The sequence below is a fragment of the Gadus chalcogrammus genome, chromosome 23 (genome assembly GCF_026213295.1).
Source record: "Gadus chalcogrammus isolate NIFS_2021 chromosome 23, NIFS_Gcha_1.0, whole genome shotgun sequence".
In the NCBI taxonomy this organism is placed as follows: domain Eukaryota; kingdom Metazoa; phylum Chordata; class Actinopteri; order Gadiformes; family Gadidae; genus Gadus; species Gadus chalcogrammus.
Window position 1 is genome coordinate 13917406 of NC_079434.1, and position 21381 is coordinate 13938786.

The window sequence follows — 21381 nt, forward strand, 5'->3', positions numbered from 1 at the left end:
TTTTTATTACGAGTTGGAATCATACAATACTCAAGATTGACCAGAAGATGTCAGTATTGCGTTATGTTCCAATTTACGTTTGAGTTTGCAGAGTGCAACAGTAAGTGCTTATCCTGTAAACGCATTTGCGAAAAGATAAGCAAAATCTCCTAAAGAAAAAAATACAATAACACATACACGTCATACACATACACGCAAATCTACCATATCATGTGCCCAATAGGCCTATAAGTCTTGAAAAACTCAAATAATACAAAATCCTCAATATAAAATATCTGATTGCCCTTCAATATCTGAAGGGCAATCGAAAACCTGGCTAAATAATAACCTGTAAATACAATCTTAAAAGACAATGCATGCAAAAGAAAAAAGAAAAACATCTGTTTGCGCTTTAATTTAAAGCCTAATTGGTCTCCATGCTGTCTTCTGGTCCGGTCTGCCTATTTCCCTCCTCCCTCCTCCTTTCAAGAGGATGCGAGGGGCAGTGTGTTGTGGTGAGTGTAGTGAGCGGGCACCAGATCAGTTTGAACACATGAGAGAACCAGGGAGCAATAAGGGGGGTGCGAGGCAATAAGATGCATTTATATTGTATTTCGGCGAACAACATCTAAAGAAAGCAGAAGGGACGACGGATTTTTTTTGTCCTTCATTCGGAACAGTAATTATGGTTCGCCACAAACATATTTTAACGGGTTCACGGATGTTATATTGATAGTCCGACTTCTGGGACGGAATTTCTCTAACGTGATGGATACTAATGCGTTTGCTTTACTCAAACTTTTTGCACTTGGGATTTTGGGTGAGTACGATTATTTTTCATGAGGCTACCTCCTCGCACCTGTCATTCACTGCTTACCTTGTGATGACATTAAGTGTAGTAGCGTTGTATACGGTATCGATAACTGTTGCACATATACCGTGTACAAATCCATCGATGATGAGCAACGGCTAATACGGATTCCCTGCTTTCTTTGACCCGTGACCTAATTTTTCAGCGCGAAAATGTCCTTCAGACATTTATTTTTGAACCTGCTTCCACACACATTGTTTTTTACCCATCAACATCTGGCCCGTAATATCATCATCATATTCCAGCTAAGTAGTTGGCAAAATTGGCCTATTAGTGTAGGAATCATCGGTTGACATATCATCACTTTTGGATCAGGGCCCATTAAAATAAATGTATCATCAAATATAGCAATCTCCCTTCAAATAATTTGAGAACAGAGTTCTCACCCCCAAGGTGGGGGACCACTTTGCTATAATGTGTCTTTAAAAACAATGCGTGACAATTAGTAGGAATGGATGAAAAAAAAAAGAACAAGGCAAGAAAGACCTGCCCAGAATGGTGAATGGCGCAATTTTGGCATATATGTAAATGTCTACCCTATGAATACAATGTACTCATTATACTCTACCACTATCATAATTAGGGTACGTGGGAATGAATTGTAAAGCAGTTTGCCATTTACTATTTAATCAATTAGGAGACGCTTTGAGGAATCCACAGAGATTACAGGTTGTCACTAAGGAGCTGGTAGGGGTATGTATCTACGATTTATGAACCATACATTGGGGAGCTGATCTAGAACCTTTTTGGTGGAGTCAAACCCCCTTAACCAACACATACTGAGAGGGCAGAATAAAAGCAGTTATGAATCCATTACAATATGGTTCTACATTTACAAACTGACTAGGTCTATACACAAGCAATTAAAATTCACATTTGATACTGACATTGTCAGATGGTATGATCGACGGAGTTATGACCTGGCTAAGGGCCTCAACAAAAATGGAGGCACACACTATAAAAATTACGAAGAATTTATTATAAAAAAGTTAACGAAACATTTAACGAAACAAACTCGTGGCTTGTAGAGTTTGTGTAGTTTAATGGAAGGGACGATTGTATCGTCGCTTCCATTTAATAGGAAGAAGTCAGTAAAAGTCAGTAAATCTGTCATGTAGGTGTGTGAGTGAAAAGGAAAGTAGGTAAGGTGGGTGTTCTGAGGTGGAAAAACCAGAGTCAAAAAGATGAAGTAGTTGCCGGTAAGAGAAAAGCCCCGGGGCTTAAGAGACGAGAGAGAGGGCTTCTCTCTCGTCTCTAAGGGACTTGTGAGCCTTTTAAGGCTATTGGGACTGAGAAAGGGGGCTGGAGAGCAGTTAGAATGATCTGGGACACATAGCCCTGGATCATTCTAATGGCTAGTCTCCAGCCCCACCATCCAACCTGCCTACCTGCTTAAAGACACAGAACAAGGGAAAGACACAGAGGCCCGCCCTGACAGACCAAGCCAGACCACTGCAATAAGCATAACACATATGATTTACATGTAGCAGTGTTGTTGCAGAGAGGGGCTGCAGTATGTAACGTTTCAGCAATGGATGACTGAGTCTTAGTGATAATATTCAGGGCTGGTACTGCCTGGTTAGGATTGGATCTCACTTCCACCCCTTTATAGGGTCATTGCCTTCTTCAGCCTCGACCTCCTCCATGCGGGTCATAACAGACTAACCTCCGGCTCAATATCTTCTGTGGTCCACAAAATGGTTTTGAACTCAGAGATGGATTTCAAAATTAACTGTCCCACTTTGCTTTTGCCTTGGAACCCTGCCATGGTGACCCATTGCCGTTGTGGCTGCCGTGGATCATAGAAATAGCTGTGTTTCATCCAGTGGGCAGTTTAGCATTTAGATGGGTTGGTGGAAGGCGAGGCGAGAGAAAGGTCATCCTTTTTCAATAATAAAACCTAAAACACACTGACGTTCGAGGACTGAGGCCACAGCTAAATAAAGATACGTGTCAAGCTTTGTGGAAATGCAGAGATTAGGGCTGTTTCTTCTGGCCAAAGCTCTCTGGCCTCGTCTTCCTTTTGGATCCTTGCCATTCACAGAACAGCTGTAGCCAATGCTATCTGTTCTGTTTACTTCCTTCACCGAGGAAATTGGCTTACACTTGCTTTTCTTGTGCAATCCATTTTAAGGCTCAAACCTGTGCTGCCTCAGTGCGAGGGCGGGAGGAGTTGTCGTGAGTGGTGTGGCAACTTTTGGATGCTCTGCATCACCTTAGTAGGGGCCGCATTCTGGTCATAGATGATGTGTGACATGCCCTCGCCCCCACACACACACACACTTTGGTTAAAAGCGTTATAATTCAACGGATGTTTTTTATTACAGACCCGGCTGCTAATCTGTGTGTTGGGTTATGTGTGAAAGGGTTTGGTGATGTGATTCCTTGGTGTCGTCTTAAGCAGGACGGGTAGGGAGCAATATTTCCCTACTGTAAGGCCTTGGTTGCATCCCGCACTAGACCTTGTCTAGACTAGACAGGTCATTTTTTTCCTCCTCCCCCATAGAGATCTCCATCTGGAGGGAAGAAGTCAGAGATCAGACGGAGTACAGGCGGGTAGAAAAAACAAACACATTCCCCACGTCCACACTGCTGCCGAGATAAGGATTTGATTTCTTTAAAAGAGACCGGAGTGATCGCAGCGCAGGAAACCAAGCCAGAGGTTTTTTTTGCAAGCGCATCTGTGACATAGAAATAGTAATAACAATACGAAAAGATTGCCTTTAACTGTGAGGCATCTGCTTTCTAGGATGAAGGAGTAATAAAAGCTGTGCAGTGTGCATGTGCTCCAGAGAACAAGGGGAAGTGCCTACGGGGTTATGTCGGTCCTGTTGCTTGTGAACAGAATGTTGTTCTTATAAAAGAAAAACAAGCATTGTTGGATCTCTGCTAAGAGATGGACTCATTGACACTCTATGCTTTTCAAGCAGTTTCTTTCGAGTCTCTTTCAGTTGCTATATCCAGAGTGCATTCCAGAAGCAGCTCTAGGGTTATCTATGATTGCAGGACACATTACCTTTGAATACATGGTTTCTATTCCGTTTTAATGTCATCGTACACACATAGCAAACTCCTTCACAATGCTATATAATAAACAGTTGTAAAAAACATTTGTATAATCCACTGAGACTGCGCTCATTGATATTGTTGAGATGCACAAATGCTCTATTACTACTCAAGGGTGTACTTGTGAAATTATACTCTGCTTTCACATCCCTATGTTTACGCAATGTCCCAGATTTTCTACTCTGCTGCCAATCATTAAAGCACAAAAGTTTCAAGGCCGAGTAGGCAGTTGCTTTTAAAAGGTCTGCAAAGCTTCTTGTTTACTTTCATTACGAAGGTAGCCTCATACAAAAGACAGCCGAATAATATTTCACCATGAGAACAAGTTGACGGCAAGGTGAACGGCAAGTTATTATGTTTTTACAGTGTGTCAGAACCTCAATGCGGGGCATAAATAATAGTCATGGCCTACTTCCATATCCCATCAACCGGTGTCAATTGTGAATGTTTTTAAGAGTGTTATTAATTTTTCAATGACCTCCTGTTAAATATTTATTCCCTCTGAGGGAGCTTCCACACAGATATTTCACGCTCATCGGTAAGAACTCTGAGTTACTCAGTGCTGCTCGATGGGAGATAGGAACTTTCGGCTTTCGGCCAACTGTTTCAGTATATTCGGTTTCGGTTTCGGCCGAGAATTTTCATTTCAGTGCATCCCTAGTTGATCTGTTTAATGAGTGAGTGGTGGCACTAGTTGCTTGGTCATTAACTCTCTTGGTCACTTGTATTCCTTAACAGTTCCTACTAATAATGCTGTATTGGGTCGATAGTGAGTCAAACTGTTTGAAAATGATCCAAGAGCGATTTTTTTCAAACCTCTTTGAGGCTAATTCCCTTTTTGCACCTGCCTTTTTGCCGAAATAAGTCTGTGCACGTGATAACTGTTTCCCGGAATTAGTCCTAGGGGGATCATTGCTCATGGGCTCTTCGGTGGCCAACGATAAGGACGGAATCCTTCCCCTTCAACTAGTCTACCATCTTCATTAAAAACGTTCTCTAATTAATCAATACCTGATGGATGACTATGCCTTTTATAACAATTAAACTGAAATGATGGCTCATAGATTATAATAATAATAATAATACATTTAATTTAGATTATGCTAGTGATCTCAACAAATTGAAGTCTGTCAAATTGAATGCAGATGCTATCATGAACGGACGCGAAATATGACATGGAATATGCAAAATGAAGACGCGTCGTCTTCATATTGTGAAAAGTGAATTCGCTTTGAGGTCAGTCATCTTGCGGAGGCGTTGCGTTTTGCCTAAAGACAGCTGTGGGAGACCCTGAGCGTTAATCCTTAGCACAGCATATAGGCTTCAGGACCCGTGGATGTTATTATTGATGACTTAGCGGGCAGTAGACCCTGAATATCAATGGTAAAGTCAAGTTGGGTCACTGTGGTATCCGCTCACAGTTTCCCAGAGGACTCACAAAATGGGTTTTCCACAAAACACATCCCTTCTTCTATTCCCCTCACACAAGAGGGGGTCACCGCTGTACGCTACGGTGGATCAGGGCTCTACTGGCAACAACAACAAGGCAGGAGCAGCAGAAGAATCAATGTTTCCTGTTCTGGATGTGTCGTCCTGGGTATTGAGAAGCGCCGCCTGACAAGGGTGAGACAGCCGGGGAACGTGATGGGGCTGAGGCGGAGTGGGTGCAGGAAGCGCAACAGAAGAAGGCACAAAAGAGTGGGCGATTTGTAATTGAACGTCACTGAATGGATATTTCTGGAGGCGTCGTGAACAACAGCGTGGGCTCGTGAAGTTCAATGTTCTCCATTCGGGTTTTTTGTCTAGTATTATACCTCCATTACAAGCCATCATGACAGGTACTAGCTATAAACCTTGTGGTAATATAAGGCCCTTTAACTACAGAGTAGAGAGCAGGTGGGGACACGGTTATGGAAATGATATGGCATTTAAAAAAAAAGAAAATGCAATAGACCAATCACTCCGAACAATATGCTGTCAACATAGAACTGCCATAAGGTCAGGTCATAAGGTCAGGGGTAGAACATGACTGAGAGGATTCCTTCCTACACATGGCAGGAATGAGATAGATGCTTGAACGTGCCAGTAGCTTACATAGCTATTCAACGCGGGGAAGGGCATACTGTCCTGGCTACGCCGCAATGCACTGGGAGAACTTAAGTTCATTAAGACGGACAGCCTGCTTTGCTTCAGCTAGAGACAGTACAAACGTGAGGAGGTGTTATGAGTTATCATCACAGCTGATTCGGTATGGTGATGTAGTGGTGCGTTTATAGAGTAGTCGCTTAAACCCAGTTAGAGCTTATCGCTCATCTCTGTTATCGTGTTTGGTTATTTAGTGTGTGATATTGTGTGTGTGTGTGTGTGTGTGTGTGTGTGTGTGTTTATGACTAGCTGCGCTAATCTGTCTCTCCATCTGTATTCGCCTTCCTACCAATTGCGACAACTGAAGCTGCAGAGCAACCACCAACTAGCAGCATGTAGCAGGTGTGATGTCCTGCTTCAATGCAAAAACAAAATAAAAAAAACAGGCCCTGTTTGTACTCAGAGCCAGTTAATATATGCTTTCAGTCGACTGTGATGGCGAGAAGGAGGGAGGGAGGGAGGAACAAGGGCTATTCATCCAGATGGAAAGAGAAAGTCTATCAGTTTTCACAGCACTCCAAAAACCACACATAATGGAAGCAGCCATCCCATCTTCACAGTGGTGAAGGCGATGTTCTCATGGTAACAGCGACATCTTTGCCAGCTCTGAATTCTAATAAGTTGTTCAGCTGTTGAGGAAGGACCTAAAAAGCATAGCCTGTACTTTACACACACCCGCCCCCCTCCTAGATTTACATTTTTGTTCTTGTATTGTGGAAACGCTTACTTGCAGAGATCGTACTTTCTGATATTTTCAAAAGGCGTTCAGAATCAACATTGTGATAATTTTGCTTGATTGTTTTTATTTTGTTTGTTTATTTCAGTCCCATATTTGTTCTGCTGGCACTAATGAAAGTGCACAATGTGTTCAATTTTTTAGTTTGACTTTTAGACTTTTAGTTTGGCAATGAAAAAAAACAAACAGCACAATACTATTTGACTAGGATCGGTGATGCCGAATATTGTCTGCATAGGAGATCACAGTTGGAAACTCTCGCTGGTCTGTTTTCGGTTGATTATGTTCCCTAATTGAGATGAAGTGCCATTTGTCTTTTCAATGAAAAGGCCGCTGGCTTTCCTGGCAGTTTGGTGTTTCCTAATCCCACTGAGATTCTTTATCTGTAACCAACGGCCTACATTGAAAATCGTGTGACAACGCAAATATCACGTCTCACACAAACACTCACACAAACAAATGTATACAGGCATCGACACGCATGACAGCACATGGACAAAAAGGCTCCCATCCACTCGCACGCACACACACAGAAACCTGAATGGAATATACCTCTGCATCCCTAGACGTGCTATCAGCTCACTGCACAAGATCCATATACTGCTTTCCTTCATTCAAACCATTGAGACATGTTTGCCTATGCAGCGTGTTGAATAGATACCAGCCAAAAGGGACAGCAACATGCTTCGCTGGAATGTACACACAATGAAATGCATATGTTTACAGAAAAGCTGACACAACTATAAAATAAATGGACATTTTAAATTACACTCTCTCTCTCTGCCTTTCTCTCCATCCATCTCCAGCCCCACTCCAGTATTTAATGTTTGAAAATCAGTTTTTTGCCCTCCACATGTATTGATTTGTTTATTTATGGTATTTATAGTCATAGCGCTCTGTACAAATCCTTTTTGTTTGAGGGACAATACAAAGTTGAAACCCAAGTAGCTATTTTTTTTTTATCACAAATTGCAAATCCAACGCGGACCTTCAGTCAATGCAATATTTAAAGTCAACCTTTTAAACTACGATATTAACAGCCTATGGTTATCATGTTCAACTCCAAACCTGTAGTGTTCATTCCTGAAGCTGGTTGTATCTGTCAAATGGTGATTTGTATCGCCTGTAGGGAGACGACAAACTAGACGGCTAGTATTTGATATCAAAATATGGCATGACAGAGACTATAAAGACTGAATTAAGCCTGGCAATGATCAAGGCCACGTCCACAATAAGGGGGAATTTGATCCCCTTCCTACAATAGGAGAGACTTCAAATGAACTGCAAGACACAACCAAGCGCATTGACGAAGCAGAACAGCATTTTTCATCCTTTGAGGACACAAATGCTGAGAAAAAAACGTATTTTCCTACCGGGAAGAAGCTACTGCTTTGCTGCAGGAGTGTCTGGATGACCAGGAGGGCAGATGAAGATGCAAAAATCTCAGAAGAGGCACTTGCCAGAATCCTCAGATGTCACCTTGGCCATACATTTCATGGAGGCATGGATTCCCAAAGCTCTCACGATGACCACAAAGGCCGGTAAAATCAAGCTGGAGAGTGTGCATCGAGTATCTGGGCTTTGTGAGGAGGGGGGAGAGTCGTAAGCATTAAATTAATTCATTAAGTCATTCAACTTAATTCATTTTGGATATCCCTTGATCACAGGTACAGTCTCAAAGGGCTTAACAGGCCATATATTTATGACACCCCCTAACCCTAGCCCCTCGGTGGGCAAGAAAACACCCCCTTAATTAGCAAGGAAGAAATCTTGAGATGGAACGCAGAGTGGGGGATACCTCCTTCCAGGGAGGGTAAGGAGTCCAATGGGTGCCATAATTGACATTTGATTACAGGGGGCAGACTATTCCATTGATAGGGCTCTCGATAATGATTGTGAGGCTCCACAACTACAGCGACTGTGCTCGAGTGCTTGAGGCAGCAAGACGGGCAAAGAATGTCAATTTTGAGAGTAGCAGTAGTTTGTTTGGTGACAATTGTTCAATATTGAATGTCTATGCACCACTGGGTCAACCCTCTGATCATATAACAAAGGCATTTTCAGAGTCAACAGAGTTAGCTCTGTCAATTGCTGGCAGGGACTTCAATTGCATATCACACCCTCACGTAGACAAATGACCTGGCGAAAGAAACAGTCCCACTGAACGGGCGTCAACAACAATCACTCTATGTGAAGAGGTTGGCTATCGGAATCTCTGGTAAACATTACTTTCTAACGACAAAGCAATCCCATTTTTCTCAGAGGTTCATAAAAAAGCTCTAGAATAGACTTTATGTTTCCCCGAGAACAATGAGGTACACTGTTTTCTCTTGTGTTATATTGGGAGTATTACAAATATCGGATCATGCTCCTGTTGGGGAGTTCCAAGGGGAGGCCCCACAGCACTCCAAGAGATTGCGATTTAATACACATCCGTTAAATGATCCAGATTGTGTTGCTTCATTTAAAAGTGAGTGTCAAAAAAAAAAAAACAACAGGAGCTAGAATCTGAATATGTATATGAACATGTAAGTATAAGCAGAACCCAACTGAGTCGAATCAACAAGCCACTCGAGCCACAATAACAACACCTAATTCTCACTCACTCAAAAGGCGAAGAAGACTATACGATTTGCGAAGCCAAGGCTATATGAATTTGGTAACACACGTTGCAAGTATTTGGCTAACTTGGTAAAGAGAAAACACTGATTCCCAGAATATCTCCTCTGTTAAAGATGTCGCTGGTTGGATTGGATAGTATTGGCATCAATAAGGTTTTTGCAGCATTTTATGAAGTGACACGCGATTATTCAGCAGAGGCCTCGAGACTAATGGAGATTTTATTCTAACATTAGAAGAAATATTGGAGACTGTTCCTACTTTGCAATTGGGAAAAACTCAGGGCCGTGTAGCAGTTCACCTCATGAATACCTGCTAGTATGCATGTTCCCTCTTGGGTATTATTCAATAAAAAGACTGACCTGATTTTACCTCATTTAAAGTACGTATATCTCCACTTGGCCCTCCTACTGTTAAGCTTCGGGTAAAGAATAATCCTCAGCTTCTCAGCACTTTCCATTCACCTAGAAAGATTTTATGATCTATCAATGTGAGCACATTAAAACACATAAAACCACACCCCCATTGCCGTCACACACCGGCGCTCGATCCAAACCACACTGGCTCCTGCCCAGCTCCCTCACTATCTCTCCTAAGCAGTGTAGTGCTAAGCATCACAATGAGCCTATTCACGCGGCCATTATTTCTAGGTTTTCTTCACGCTAATCCACAGGTTCCATTCAAACTCATTTGTGTCGGTAGTCAGCTAAAACAGCCTCAGATTTGTCAACCGGAAACACGGTAGGGGGAATACCAAATCAGTTGGAGGCTGTCGAAGGAAACGACATGATGTAACTAGGACAGTTTGAAGAGGGATCTGAGGCCCCTTTCATCATCCACGGGGCCTCAACTGTTTTTATCTCTCCAACAATGTCACAACAGAGCTTAAATGTATAACAAACGATTCACTGGTGCTCTATAATATGCTTAGAAGTTGGGAAAAGCATGTTTTATATGTTCATACAAGATTTGGATGGATTTAGAATTCCTCCTCTTTATTTTACGTGTTCTATAACACAGAAAAAAGACACAGACGTTTTTGTTTTGTTTTTTAAGTTACTCTCAGGTTATTAAGATATCTAGGAGCAGGCAGGGGTTGACATGTTGCTCAAAAATACCAAAAGATAGTCGGCAGACATTTCGGCTCAATACACGAAAATCCATCTTTGGATCATATTCATCTTTTAAGACAGCTACCGAAACACACTCTACATCTCTCATCCTCCACCCCTCTCTCCCTACCTACCCAACTTAATTCCAAGGGCACCTATATCACGTAAAAAACTGAAACATGGTAATCCCTGTATGGGTTTAACAGAAGAACATCCACATACATGCTGATACATCGGCTACCCCGTCCACCTCCTATACGTCCGCCTTTCGATGAATGAATGAAACACCCAGCGAGGACTAGATCCGGGACCGCCAGCGGCTCAGCCAATCGGCTCCTTGATCACGGAGATCACGGAGTCATTGCCACCAGCCTCATTGTGGGGGACTTAGCGTAGATTCAAGCCCGCGCAGGCAATTGTATCTAAGAAGTCATCACACTTCATGTGACTCACAGTAAAATAAGAGAGCATGTTGTAGTATTATGTGGAGGCGGAGAGAGGGATATAAGTTGGATTTACATTATGATGAACAGGCCGAATATTCAAGGCTCATATTTACATCATCATGTGGGTGGGCACCGAAGACAGCTTTTCATGCATTTATTCATGAACAAAGCAGTGCGTTCATGAAGGACGAATGAAAACAATATTGAAGCTGACACAACCGCTTATACTGCTCTTGGGGGTTCTACAGTGAGCGGTACGGATGATGGTGCAGGTGGAGGTATGGTGGTGGTAAAGGTGGGGTTGGAGTTGTTCGAGTTTATGATGATGGTAGTGGGCATATGGTGATAAGAGGGGAGGATGGTGATAGTAGATTGTAGATTGTGGTAGGTAAAGGTGTGTTGTTGTGGTGCAAGTTGGGTGGTGGTGGTGGATGTTGGGTGGTAGTCTTAGGTAGGAGGGTGGTAGTAGTGGTGATTGTGGTGGGGGGAAGATTTGATGGTGGTGGACGTGGACATTGGGTGACGGTGTTGGAGATGATGGAGGTTGGATGGTGGTGTTAGAGATAATGGAAGGGGGGTGCTGGAGGTCAGTGCTGCTCAGTGGAGGAGCTGCAGCATTGGCATGCACGGTGACACACACGTTTACATTCACCATATATTCATGCAGCCAGGAGAGATGTGGGGCAGTCTGGTTGGCTGTCAGAACTAATCAACATGAGATTGAAACTTGGCCGATGTTAAATTACTCACTCACTCACTCATTATCAAACCATCCATTAGTTTGCCTGACTTGCCTGCACATTTTCTAGCAAGGTTTTGCGTATAGATTGTATGGCTTGATTGCAGTCATCCTCAAATCTGGTCTCGTAAATTGTAAGATAAACTTGCTTATTTTCATGTTCATTTAAGTCATTTAACGAGGGTCTATCTATCGATTTTATACGACAAGCAGGTGTGACCAATCATGAACTTTTTTTGCTTGAAATTTTACTGCAGCACTACAATTACCATGATAAGAATAGGTCAAACATAGATATGTCCCTTTTTTCTTTTCAGAAATAATATCATCTGATATAGCGACCGCAAAACTAGTATCTATACACGTTAAGCTCATTCCCATGTTTTCTACTTGCTTTTAGCTTGTCTTGAGACCCACGGCTAAACTTTACGGCATGATTGATGGGTTGTTTATCTCAAAGTCCTGGCTGGCAAAATAGTAAGAACTCTTGTTGCTGCCTCAATGTTCACACGGAATTAAGGCAGTGGCTTTAGTCCTAGCGGAAGAATAAATAATCTCTGGAAAGAAATATTACTTAATACCCCTCAGGCTGAATTCTGTCATAAATGTAGGCTACACATTGCACATCCTATTGAAAATCCTCTGACCCAAATGCTCTACTCAGCCAGCACATTACTTAATTGCCATGATGCCACAATTTGTAAATTTCAATCTATTTTAATTTACAAAAAGTGAACTTGTAGATGGTTGACCTTGGGGAATATCGGAAGCCGCTCTCCTATCGCAACCTGCCGTCATCTATGGTCCCTGCTCCACATACCCTATATCCTCAAACAGGATGCTACTCAATTTAGCTGAGCTAACTTGGCATCTGGCCCCAGGGCCATGATTTGAATAAGTTCCCTTCTTCTGAATGAAATGGGAATCTTTCAAAATGCATTTAAGACGTCTTGGTTCGCCAACATTTTGGCATGGGTATTTTGTAACACTCTCCACTGGGGTTACTCTGAGAAGCTGTCAAGGGCCCTGATGTCATACAGTGAATGAATTGCCTGAGGTCAGAGAAAGACTTCAGGGACATCTTGTGAGATCAGAACTAAAGGAAATGTGTGTTGTTTGTGTGTGTGTGTGTATGTGTTTTTGTGTTTGAGTGTGTGTGTGTACGTGTGTGTTGTTTGGGGGTGTGTGTGTGTGCGTGTGTGTGTGTGCGTCAGTACACCATCATGCCTGTTCAGAGTTCGCAGGTGATGAACAATTTCCTGCTGTTGCTGTCTGCAGAAGTTTCATTCCCAGAGACCCAACAATTAATTCCTTTTATGAGTACACCAAAGGAAATAGAGAGAGAGCCCAGAGGGAAAAGATGTACTGCTGTATCCTTCTATTACCTTACCACCATGCTCTCCTCATTTAGTCTATATAGCTGCACCCATGCAGCTGACCAATCACATCTGCGATTCATGATTGCTCAATGTTTCATAAGGATAGAGGCTGTTTCTCTGTTTAGGATAAGGCTGTTCACCTATTAATTAGCACAGGCTTATAACACTTGTTATGTTCTCTTTACAGTAAACGCCTGGATGACGGGGGCCTTAACAAGTGAGAATCGGTTTCCCTTTGAGCCATCACATGCTGCATAAAGCCACATGACTGCCTGTCCATCTCCTTCAGGAATACCTACCGCCACTTTCCAGCATTTCCATCCACCCATTAATCCAAACATCCATCCGTCCATCCAACATGCGTTCATCATTAATCAAATTCATCCATCCATCCGTTTACCTTCGATCCATTTACCCAATCTATCCAGCCATTACCTCTTTCATCGAACCAACCAGCCATTTATCATAACCCCTTTCATCTCTGCATCCCTCCATCGATCCATAACTCATTCCACCCCTCACTCCACCCTTGCATCAATCCATAACCCTATATGCATGCATTACTATTCCCTCACGGTTTCCAAACAGCTACTCACTCCGTTAACTAAGAGACATACCTGTCCATCCATCCGTCAAGCAGCCTCATGATACTCCCTCTCTCTCTCTCTCTCTCTCTGTCTTCCCCCGGCGGTCTCTCCAGAGGGGGATACGTTCAACCTGGTGCCCACCCCCCCGCCCCTGCCCAAAATGGCACTCTGCAATGAGACCCATCTGCTGAGTCAGACGGAGATCTGCGGGGAGCGCTTCAAACAGGACATGGGGCACATCGCTCCCAAGAACCTCTGCAACCTCACGCACTTCATCAGGTATGTGGTGGTGAAGGCCACTGGGGACCTGCACTGTGGGCTCCGGCCTGCTTGTTTTTGTGAACCCTGTCCCTAAACCTTTTATGTTTGATTTAGCCTTCTGCTAAACTAACTTTTTTAAATTATTTTTGCTTTGCCTTTGTTTTATTACTTCAATTTATTGTATGTTTGCTTTAGGTTTTTGCTAAATCTTCATCCTCTAGATCTTATCTTATTATTTCATTTTATTGTATGACAATGTTTGTATGTGAAGCGCTTTGAGTCTGCCTTGTGTATGGAAAGTGGTATTGAAATAAAGTTGCCTTGCCTTAAGCGCAGTTTCAGTCTCAACAAGCTTCCTCTTCGAAGGAAGAGATTAAAAGCAAACCCTCGGTTTACTAAGATGACTAATACACTGTGCTCTGCCATTTGGTGGGCAGGACACAGTGTTCTGCCAGCACAATTGATGGCAGCATGGAATTTTTTTAAGTTATTGTTTAAAAGAACACAGAAAACAACCTCACACCTGCTCTCAGCACTTGTGATGAGTTATGGGGATCCTGTGCCATCTGACAGCACCGTGGTTTTCTATATTCAGCATTATCTTCCCTCCAATCCACAGATTTTAATTTGTACCACACTCTAAGGGACGGACAGGCGCCACTGTGCAACATTAGCACCAACGGAAGTTTGTTTCTGAGATCAACGGCGGGGATGCTGTCAGAAACCCTCTCGCCCCGTCTCCCTTATCTCTGTCCTGGGAGCAAAACAGGAGGCCCCGAGTTCCTTTTTCATGTTCAGGAAGCACAGAGTTCAATAAGAATCGGTGTAAAGTTACACCAAAGCAATTCATCCACTCTCTTCACACTCTCTCAATCTCTCTCGGCCAAATTCAAATTCGCAACGATGATTCCGAATCACTCTGCTGCTCTTCCTCTCACTCGTCTCTCTAACTCTCTCTCTCTACCTCTCTATTCTTTCCCGCCTTCTTTTCTGACTCTTTCTCACACTCTCTGTCTCTGTCTTTATTCATCTCTATTCTCGCTTCCCCCCTGCCAGCCTCTCTTCTCCTTTTCTCTTAATTACGTTGAGGCAGAGTTGCTCGGCAGCAGAAAGAGGGGAGGCGGACAAGTAGTCGATGGTAGTTGAGACAAGAGCGATGAAAAAAACATAACCGCAAAAACACTCACCGAATCAAAACAACACTAAACCGGGGGGTGGGTTGGCGCCGTGGTTGCTTGTTTAAAAGGAAGAAGTTACATGAGTATTTGTCTCAAACTCAGCCTTATTTATTTGTAGGGGGTACACATATGGTAAACCCTGAACCGTTTAGATGCCGTTCCTCTCTTTGAGAACCACACAGTGTGTTCTTACTGCAAAAGGCTACCAATGTAAATAGGAGGGAACGCTAGATATTTGATGGATAACTTTTGTTTGAGTCACAGTGCTGTGCAGAGCGATGACTTTGTTTTTTCTTGTGCTTGAGCACACTGTCCTTGTAAGTGTGATCTTGATGTAGAAAGGGGATGTAGATGGACTGATGGAGTATGCGGATGTCCGAGTGTGAAAGATGTGTGTCTGTTTGTTGCACTCTTACCACGTTGACATGATATCCGGGTGTTCTGTACCCTGATCCTGTATTGCATGCTTAGACTTTATAATATATAATAATATACATATGTTAGGAACTCGAATCGCTCTCTGTCTGGCTATTCCCTATGGATCCTAAGGATTGGGATGAGTATGAGTTAAGCAGGGACAGATTTGCATTAGTTTCCGTTAACATTATCTTCAATTACATGTTGTCGTACGTCTCACTGAGAAGTAGTCGTCAATATTTAATAACGTTGTTCGAATCACTCCCGAAGAATAATTAACTCAGGCTGCTCAACCCTATTCGACAAAACAGCCCAACAATATTGATGTAGATACATAAAACCAAATGTATTTCCAAATTAAAAAACATCATGAGAGTGAAAGAGAAAATGAGAGACAGAACTTCCTCCTTCTGCCCTAAATTCAGTGACTTCCTCAGACTGGTACGTGCCTCCATTTGTAAGTGTTTTGATATCTGAATTACCCAACGCTGCGGTGTATATCAGCAGATGGGGTGTTGTGTGCACATTTTGCGTGGGCGAGTCACTGGAGAGTCTGCTTGGTGATGAGCAGAGGACAGAGCAAAGGAGGGAGGGAGAGAGAGAGAGAGAGAGAGAGAGAGAGAGAGAGAGAGAGAGAGAGAGAGAGAGAGAGAGAGAGAGAGAGAGAGAGAGAGAGAGAGAGAGAGAGAGAGAGAGAGAGAGAGAGAAAAATGTTGCTAGCATGAGGTATGTGAGGACAACATTTATTCATTTTTTTAAACCGAGAGAGGGTGAGAGAGATAGTGAATGATCCCAATATTTGTGTGAGCTTTGACCGGTTGGGTCAATTGTTATGACCAATAAAGTGCAGTGAGTGGGTGTTTTTAATGAGGTATCCTGATATCCGATATGACCATGTTAACCCTTCACACATTTTTATGCATCCCTGCCTCTGGCTACCTCGATAGGGTCTCAGCTAAGATGGGTCACAGATGAGGTTTGAGAGCAGACGATGACGCTACTTTATAATAAATAATGTTAAGTGGTCTTATTCGCAGGAAATCTCAGTCAGTCCGGAAAGCCCCTCGACTGTGGCTCAGCAGCAGATGTGCTTTTAAAGTCATTACAGTCTATTCCAGAAGATGCTAATGTACACTCAAATAGCCAATTATCATTTTAAGATTGGGGCTATTGACAGATGAACATGGGGAACATGGTTTGGGGTTGATAGGATAAAACTTATTTTACATTTTAGATGCTTCATTAATGAAACATTCCACATTTTACTTCTATTCCTATTCCTTACATACGGGCACACATCATATTTCTGTGTGCCCATATCTAGCTTTTGGCCCGCATTTGTATGCAATCATGAATTGTTTCTGTATGTGTATCTGTGTGTCTGGTAGGCATAGAATTCCCACCATCCATTCCAACTGATGATACACCTTTGTTTATGATGCAAAATGAAGAAGACCAGTTTGCTGCCTTGTATTCCATCGGGAAAATAGCTTCCACAGTCTGTTATTTCCCAGAGAGCCTCTATGTTAATCAACACTAGAGAACATCTCTGTAGACGCCGTTATGTACCCTCATTTCTTATTCTCCAGTGCCTCTCTCGCTGTCTCCCCCTGTCTGTCCATCCGTCTCTCTCTCTCTGTCTCTATGTCTCTTGTCTAGCTCTCTCTCTCCATCTCAATCATTGTGTCAATGTATGTTTTCAAGCCATGGAGACATCCTGTCTTTCGTTGCGCTGCAGGCAGGCCCAGAGCGATTAGTGGGGACATTAAGCAAATGGAGCCAGAATTCAATCAACCCACCTGGCATGATTACCTGGGAGTTTTGCCCAGTTCCCCAATTCACCAAACACAATTATTTCATCCAGACACAATTGTGTGTTGGGTTTTTACACACAAAAGCATTCAAAGATATATACCTACAACTTTTTAATCATTTCGTTTCAATATTTTTTTATTGTACCCAAGCAACACAACATTTTCTTGCAAGATAGGCGTAATTTTTGTTGCAAATGCGAATTTTGGATGGCTCTCCTTCGAAAAATCGAAAAAAAAGTCTAAGTAAATAAATTCTGGCTTTAGATTAAGATATGGGTGGATGGGTTTCTGGAGATGTCTTCAAATATGTTTGATGGCTGCGCTGAAAAAGTAACAAGTGAGTTTGCGCAAAAGTGAGGTTGCAGAGGTAAAAAAATCTTCCAAAATCCACGATTGTTGATGTTCTTAAGTTTCCATCAGATGGAACCATGCAATCTCAACAGAACTCCTCTACTCTCTTTGGGACTGCATGTTACAGCCATTTGGGGTCCATGTATCTATATAGACCCCTATAGATACACCTATATACAGTATATCCCAGCCAATGGGCCTTTATTTGATTAAAACGACCTTTAAGCAAAGGTCTCTTTGAAAACAGCATCGGGACTGAGGTCAATGTCTAACCCATAAATATTGATGCTCTGACCCAGAGCATACATTAAGAGCTTTAACCACATCCAGATGCAGGTTGAAGTGCCCTGTGTTCCCTTAGCTTCTCAACTGTGTAAATACAATTAAACACTCAACCGATGTTTCTGTACTGGAGAAGGGAGTGAGTGGGTGGGTGAATGAGTGAGGGAGGGAGGTAGGGAGGGAGTGATTTAGACAGACTGATGGAAATGACCTGGAAAAGGTCAAGGAGGATATTGAAAGTGTCACTAGTAATATTTAAGTGTGTGTGTGTGTGTGCGTGTGCGTGTGTGTGCGTGTGTGTGTGTGTGTGTGTGTGTGTGTTTGTGCAGTGATGTGTTTTGTTTCCACAATATTTCTTGGATTGTATTTATTTTATGAAGTTACTGTTCATTTAATATATGATCCGATATCAGTTACAATACGATCGTGTAACTTCGTGTTAAGAAAAGGAGTGAGTTGAGTTGGATTAGGAGAGAATCTAGGAGCTGAGCCGAGGATAAAATTAACGACGTGCTGTTAGCTGATTGTCATTTTAGACAAGCAGCGCAACAGGGGCATTAAGCCGGAAATGATTGCACAAACAAGGGACGCACACACACACACACACTGACAAACAAACACACACACACACACACACACACACACACACACACACACACACACACACACTAACACACACACATGCTTGTGCACTCTGTTATTTATTTATTTTGGCTGATACAGATCAATAAACCACTGAAGTCTTTTTTGTCTCAGCAAGCGTTTCAGTATCCGCCACCCATGCAAAAATCCATAGCAAGCATATAAGAATGGCCCAAGGCCGGGTCAATCACCAACACTATCAGATACGGTAACGATTTTTGGTTTGATTATTGACTTTGGTATTTGTTAAAAAAACAGGGAATGATTTTGAGGCTGCACTCCAAAAAAATAAATAAACACAAAAACGTTGTAAAATAAGTTGTAAGGGGGGGACGAGGAATGTGTGAAACATATTTTTTGAAATAACACCATCACATCTAGAGAGCCAAAAATAGCAAACAAAAATTCAGAATAACCTCAGAAAAAAACCCTTTTTTCTTTCACTGAAATCGTAATGCATCACCTCTATACTAACCCATCTCTCCCACTGTGCCCCCCCCCCCCAGGCAGTATCACGAGTTCACCCAATGCACGGAGAAGGGGGCTGTGCGAATCCACTGCTACTGGCCCAACCCCTTGGTGGAGGGCTACATCATCCGCATCCACAAGCACTTCTTCTCCAACTGCAGCCTCGACCGGCCGGTGTGGCTGGACCCGCCCGAAGAGAAGCTGCTGGCGCTCATCCTGGTGCCCGTCTTCCTCACGCTGGCCATGATCGCCCTGGTGGTCTGGTGCAGCAAACGCAGCGACCTGCTGGGCTAGCCCGAGGGGGCTGGGGAGTGGGCCTTAGGGTTGGATGGATGGATGGATGGATGGGAGGGGATGGAGGGGGAGTTCCAAAGGCCAGGTCGGGTCTCTATGCCTCTTGCTCAGTCCACAAGCACACACCACGCAGCCTCCCGCCTGGACCGGGGAATGGATTCATTTTTTCTTTTCTTTTTGTGGACTGAAATGGTAGCACATTGGATTCTGGTGAGTCTCTGTAGTGAACCGAAGCCCCAGTGATTCCCCTCTGAACGCTTTCCTGATAAGAGACTGGATGATTAGGCCTCAGAGGCGAGTCACGGACGGGGGGTGGAACGCTACTGCGTGCAGCTCATGCACTCATTAATCACGGGACATTATTTGTGACCCTTCTGGAAGGTCGACCAAAGAGGAATTAAACATAAGAGAGACGGAGGTCTTGATCTTCATGACTGCAATCCTAGTAGCGCATTACTTTTCCAGAGGGTTCATTCATTTTTCTAGTGTTGTGCTTTTAACTTATCATTGCGAGTTTGCAAGTGGATTCATCCTGTTAAAAGGATTTTACATGTGTCTTTAATCCAAAGAGACTGAAAGTAGGCAAAGGTCACATCGAGATATTTCTGGATAATTGGACACCTCCATGGGGATAACTGTTGCAGGCAGGACATGAATAACCATCACAACTCATCTGACACATGGAATAAAACCTTCTTCTTTGCCCAAGGTGATACTAATTGACAAAAGGATCAAATCTGCAGAGAAAGAAGGGTTAAAATCGAATCTCTTACTACATGTACAGTTACCTTCAACGTTATCTTCTTCTTTATGAGCGCATTCTACTGTATCTCTCCTGTCCAGTGCATAATATATTCTGTAATATCCTCTATGATAAACTATGATTGGAACTGCTATTTTCACAATTTGCAAGGAAATCGCATCCTTCAGCACTGATAATTACAATGTTTCAATGTTACAAGGTTTCGTCCAGCATTCAAGTCATTTACAAAGAAAGTTATTGTCAGGAATTATTATTATTATTATTATTATTATTCATACTACTTATTCACATGTGATCCCCTGTCCAACCATTGTCATTGGAATGTGCGACTGAGCACAAAAAAGAGCTGATTCAATCTTCAGTCAATTAAACAAATCATTGACCTCATGAAAATGAGAGAAACGTCTATTCTTTGCAAACTCCAGAGGTGTACTGACACCAACCTCGGAACTTGTAAAAAATGCTAATAAATGAAACACACTTTTGCCAATTCTCAAAAAAATTAAATTGGATGCAAGTGCATGCTTTCCTTTCTCGGAAAAATCCTTACACCGCATTCATTCATTTCTATACAATTCCGTAAATTGCCATAAAATATGTACATGAATGTGCCGTTTGTACAATTGAAAGACGACTACTTCAAATTCAGAAATAAAGGCATGCAAATGTTGTCATTTTCAGGTCTTGCTGTTGAATTATTTATAGTTTAAGGGGACATATGCCCTTCAGTCTCGAGGCTGAAAACATTGAGCTGCTCTGAGTAAGGGAGCGAGGGAGAGAAATGACCTGCAAAATCTCACCGCTAATATGTGCATAGTTGATGCATGTTTGTATAGGAGTGTGTGTATGTGTATGTGTGTGTGTGTGTGTGTGTGTGTGTGTGTGCGAACGCAAGAGGCCCTGATGGTGAGTATGTGTGTGTGATATGAGTGTGTGTTTGTTTGTTCAGAGGCTTTTTGGTTTGCCTTGCAAATAATAAACACCAGATCAGCCGATGTTAGCGACAGATCCGGAGTCAGACCATGTCCACCGCAGAAGTAGTCAGACAATACACAGAAAACAATACAGAGTAAACCCAGACGGCCACGGCAGTATCGCACCAACATGTCCAGTAAACAGAGCCGATGGCCCGAACAATAAAACCACGGCTGTCATAGGCAGGACAGTGGAAGCCGTCAACAACATTGTCAGACTCTAGTTTTCCAACGTGACCCCCAGCCAACAATCGAAAC

The 21381-nt window shown here is 42.8% G+C and overlaps 1 protein-coding gene across 1 annotated transcript; it reads left to right on the plus strand.

Moving 5' to 3' along the window:
* The first annotated feature begins 470 nt into the window (after nucleotides 1–470).
* On the plus strand, nucleotides 471–20847 carry LOC130376828 (receptor activity-modifying protein 3-like). The gene is made up of 4 exons (XM_056583723.1): nucleotides 471–799; nucleotides 13280–13309; nucleotides 13793–13958; nucleotides 19131–20847. Exons 1-4 carry the CDS (start codon nucleotides 748–750, stop codon nucleotides 19384–19386), a joined length of 504 nt encoding a protein of 167 aa, XP_056439698.1. The 5' UTR covers nucleotides 471–747; the 3' UTR covers nucleotides 19387–20847.
* The last annotated feature ends 534 nt before the right edge of the window (nucleotides 20848–21381 follow it).

Bases quoted from the DNA above. Each gene is read 5' to 3' on its own strand.
- LOC130376828 (XM_056583723.1), top strand. From the start codon at position 748: ATGGATACTAATGCGTTTGCTTTACTCAAACTTTTTGCACTTGGGATT. The intron at 800-13,279 runs GTGAGTACGATT...TTCTCTTTACAG, and splicing joins TTTTGCACTTGGGATTTTGG to TAAACGCCTGGATGACGGGG. The intron at 13,310-13,792 runs GTGAGAATCGGT...CGGTCTCTCCAG, and splicing joins GATGACGGGGGCCTTAACAA to AGGGGGATACGTTCAACCTG.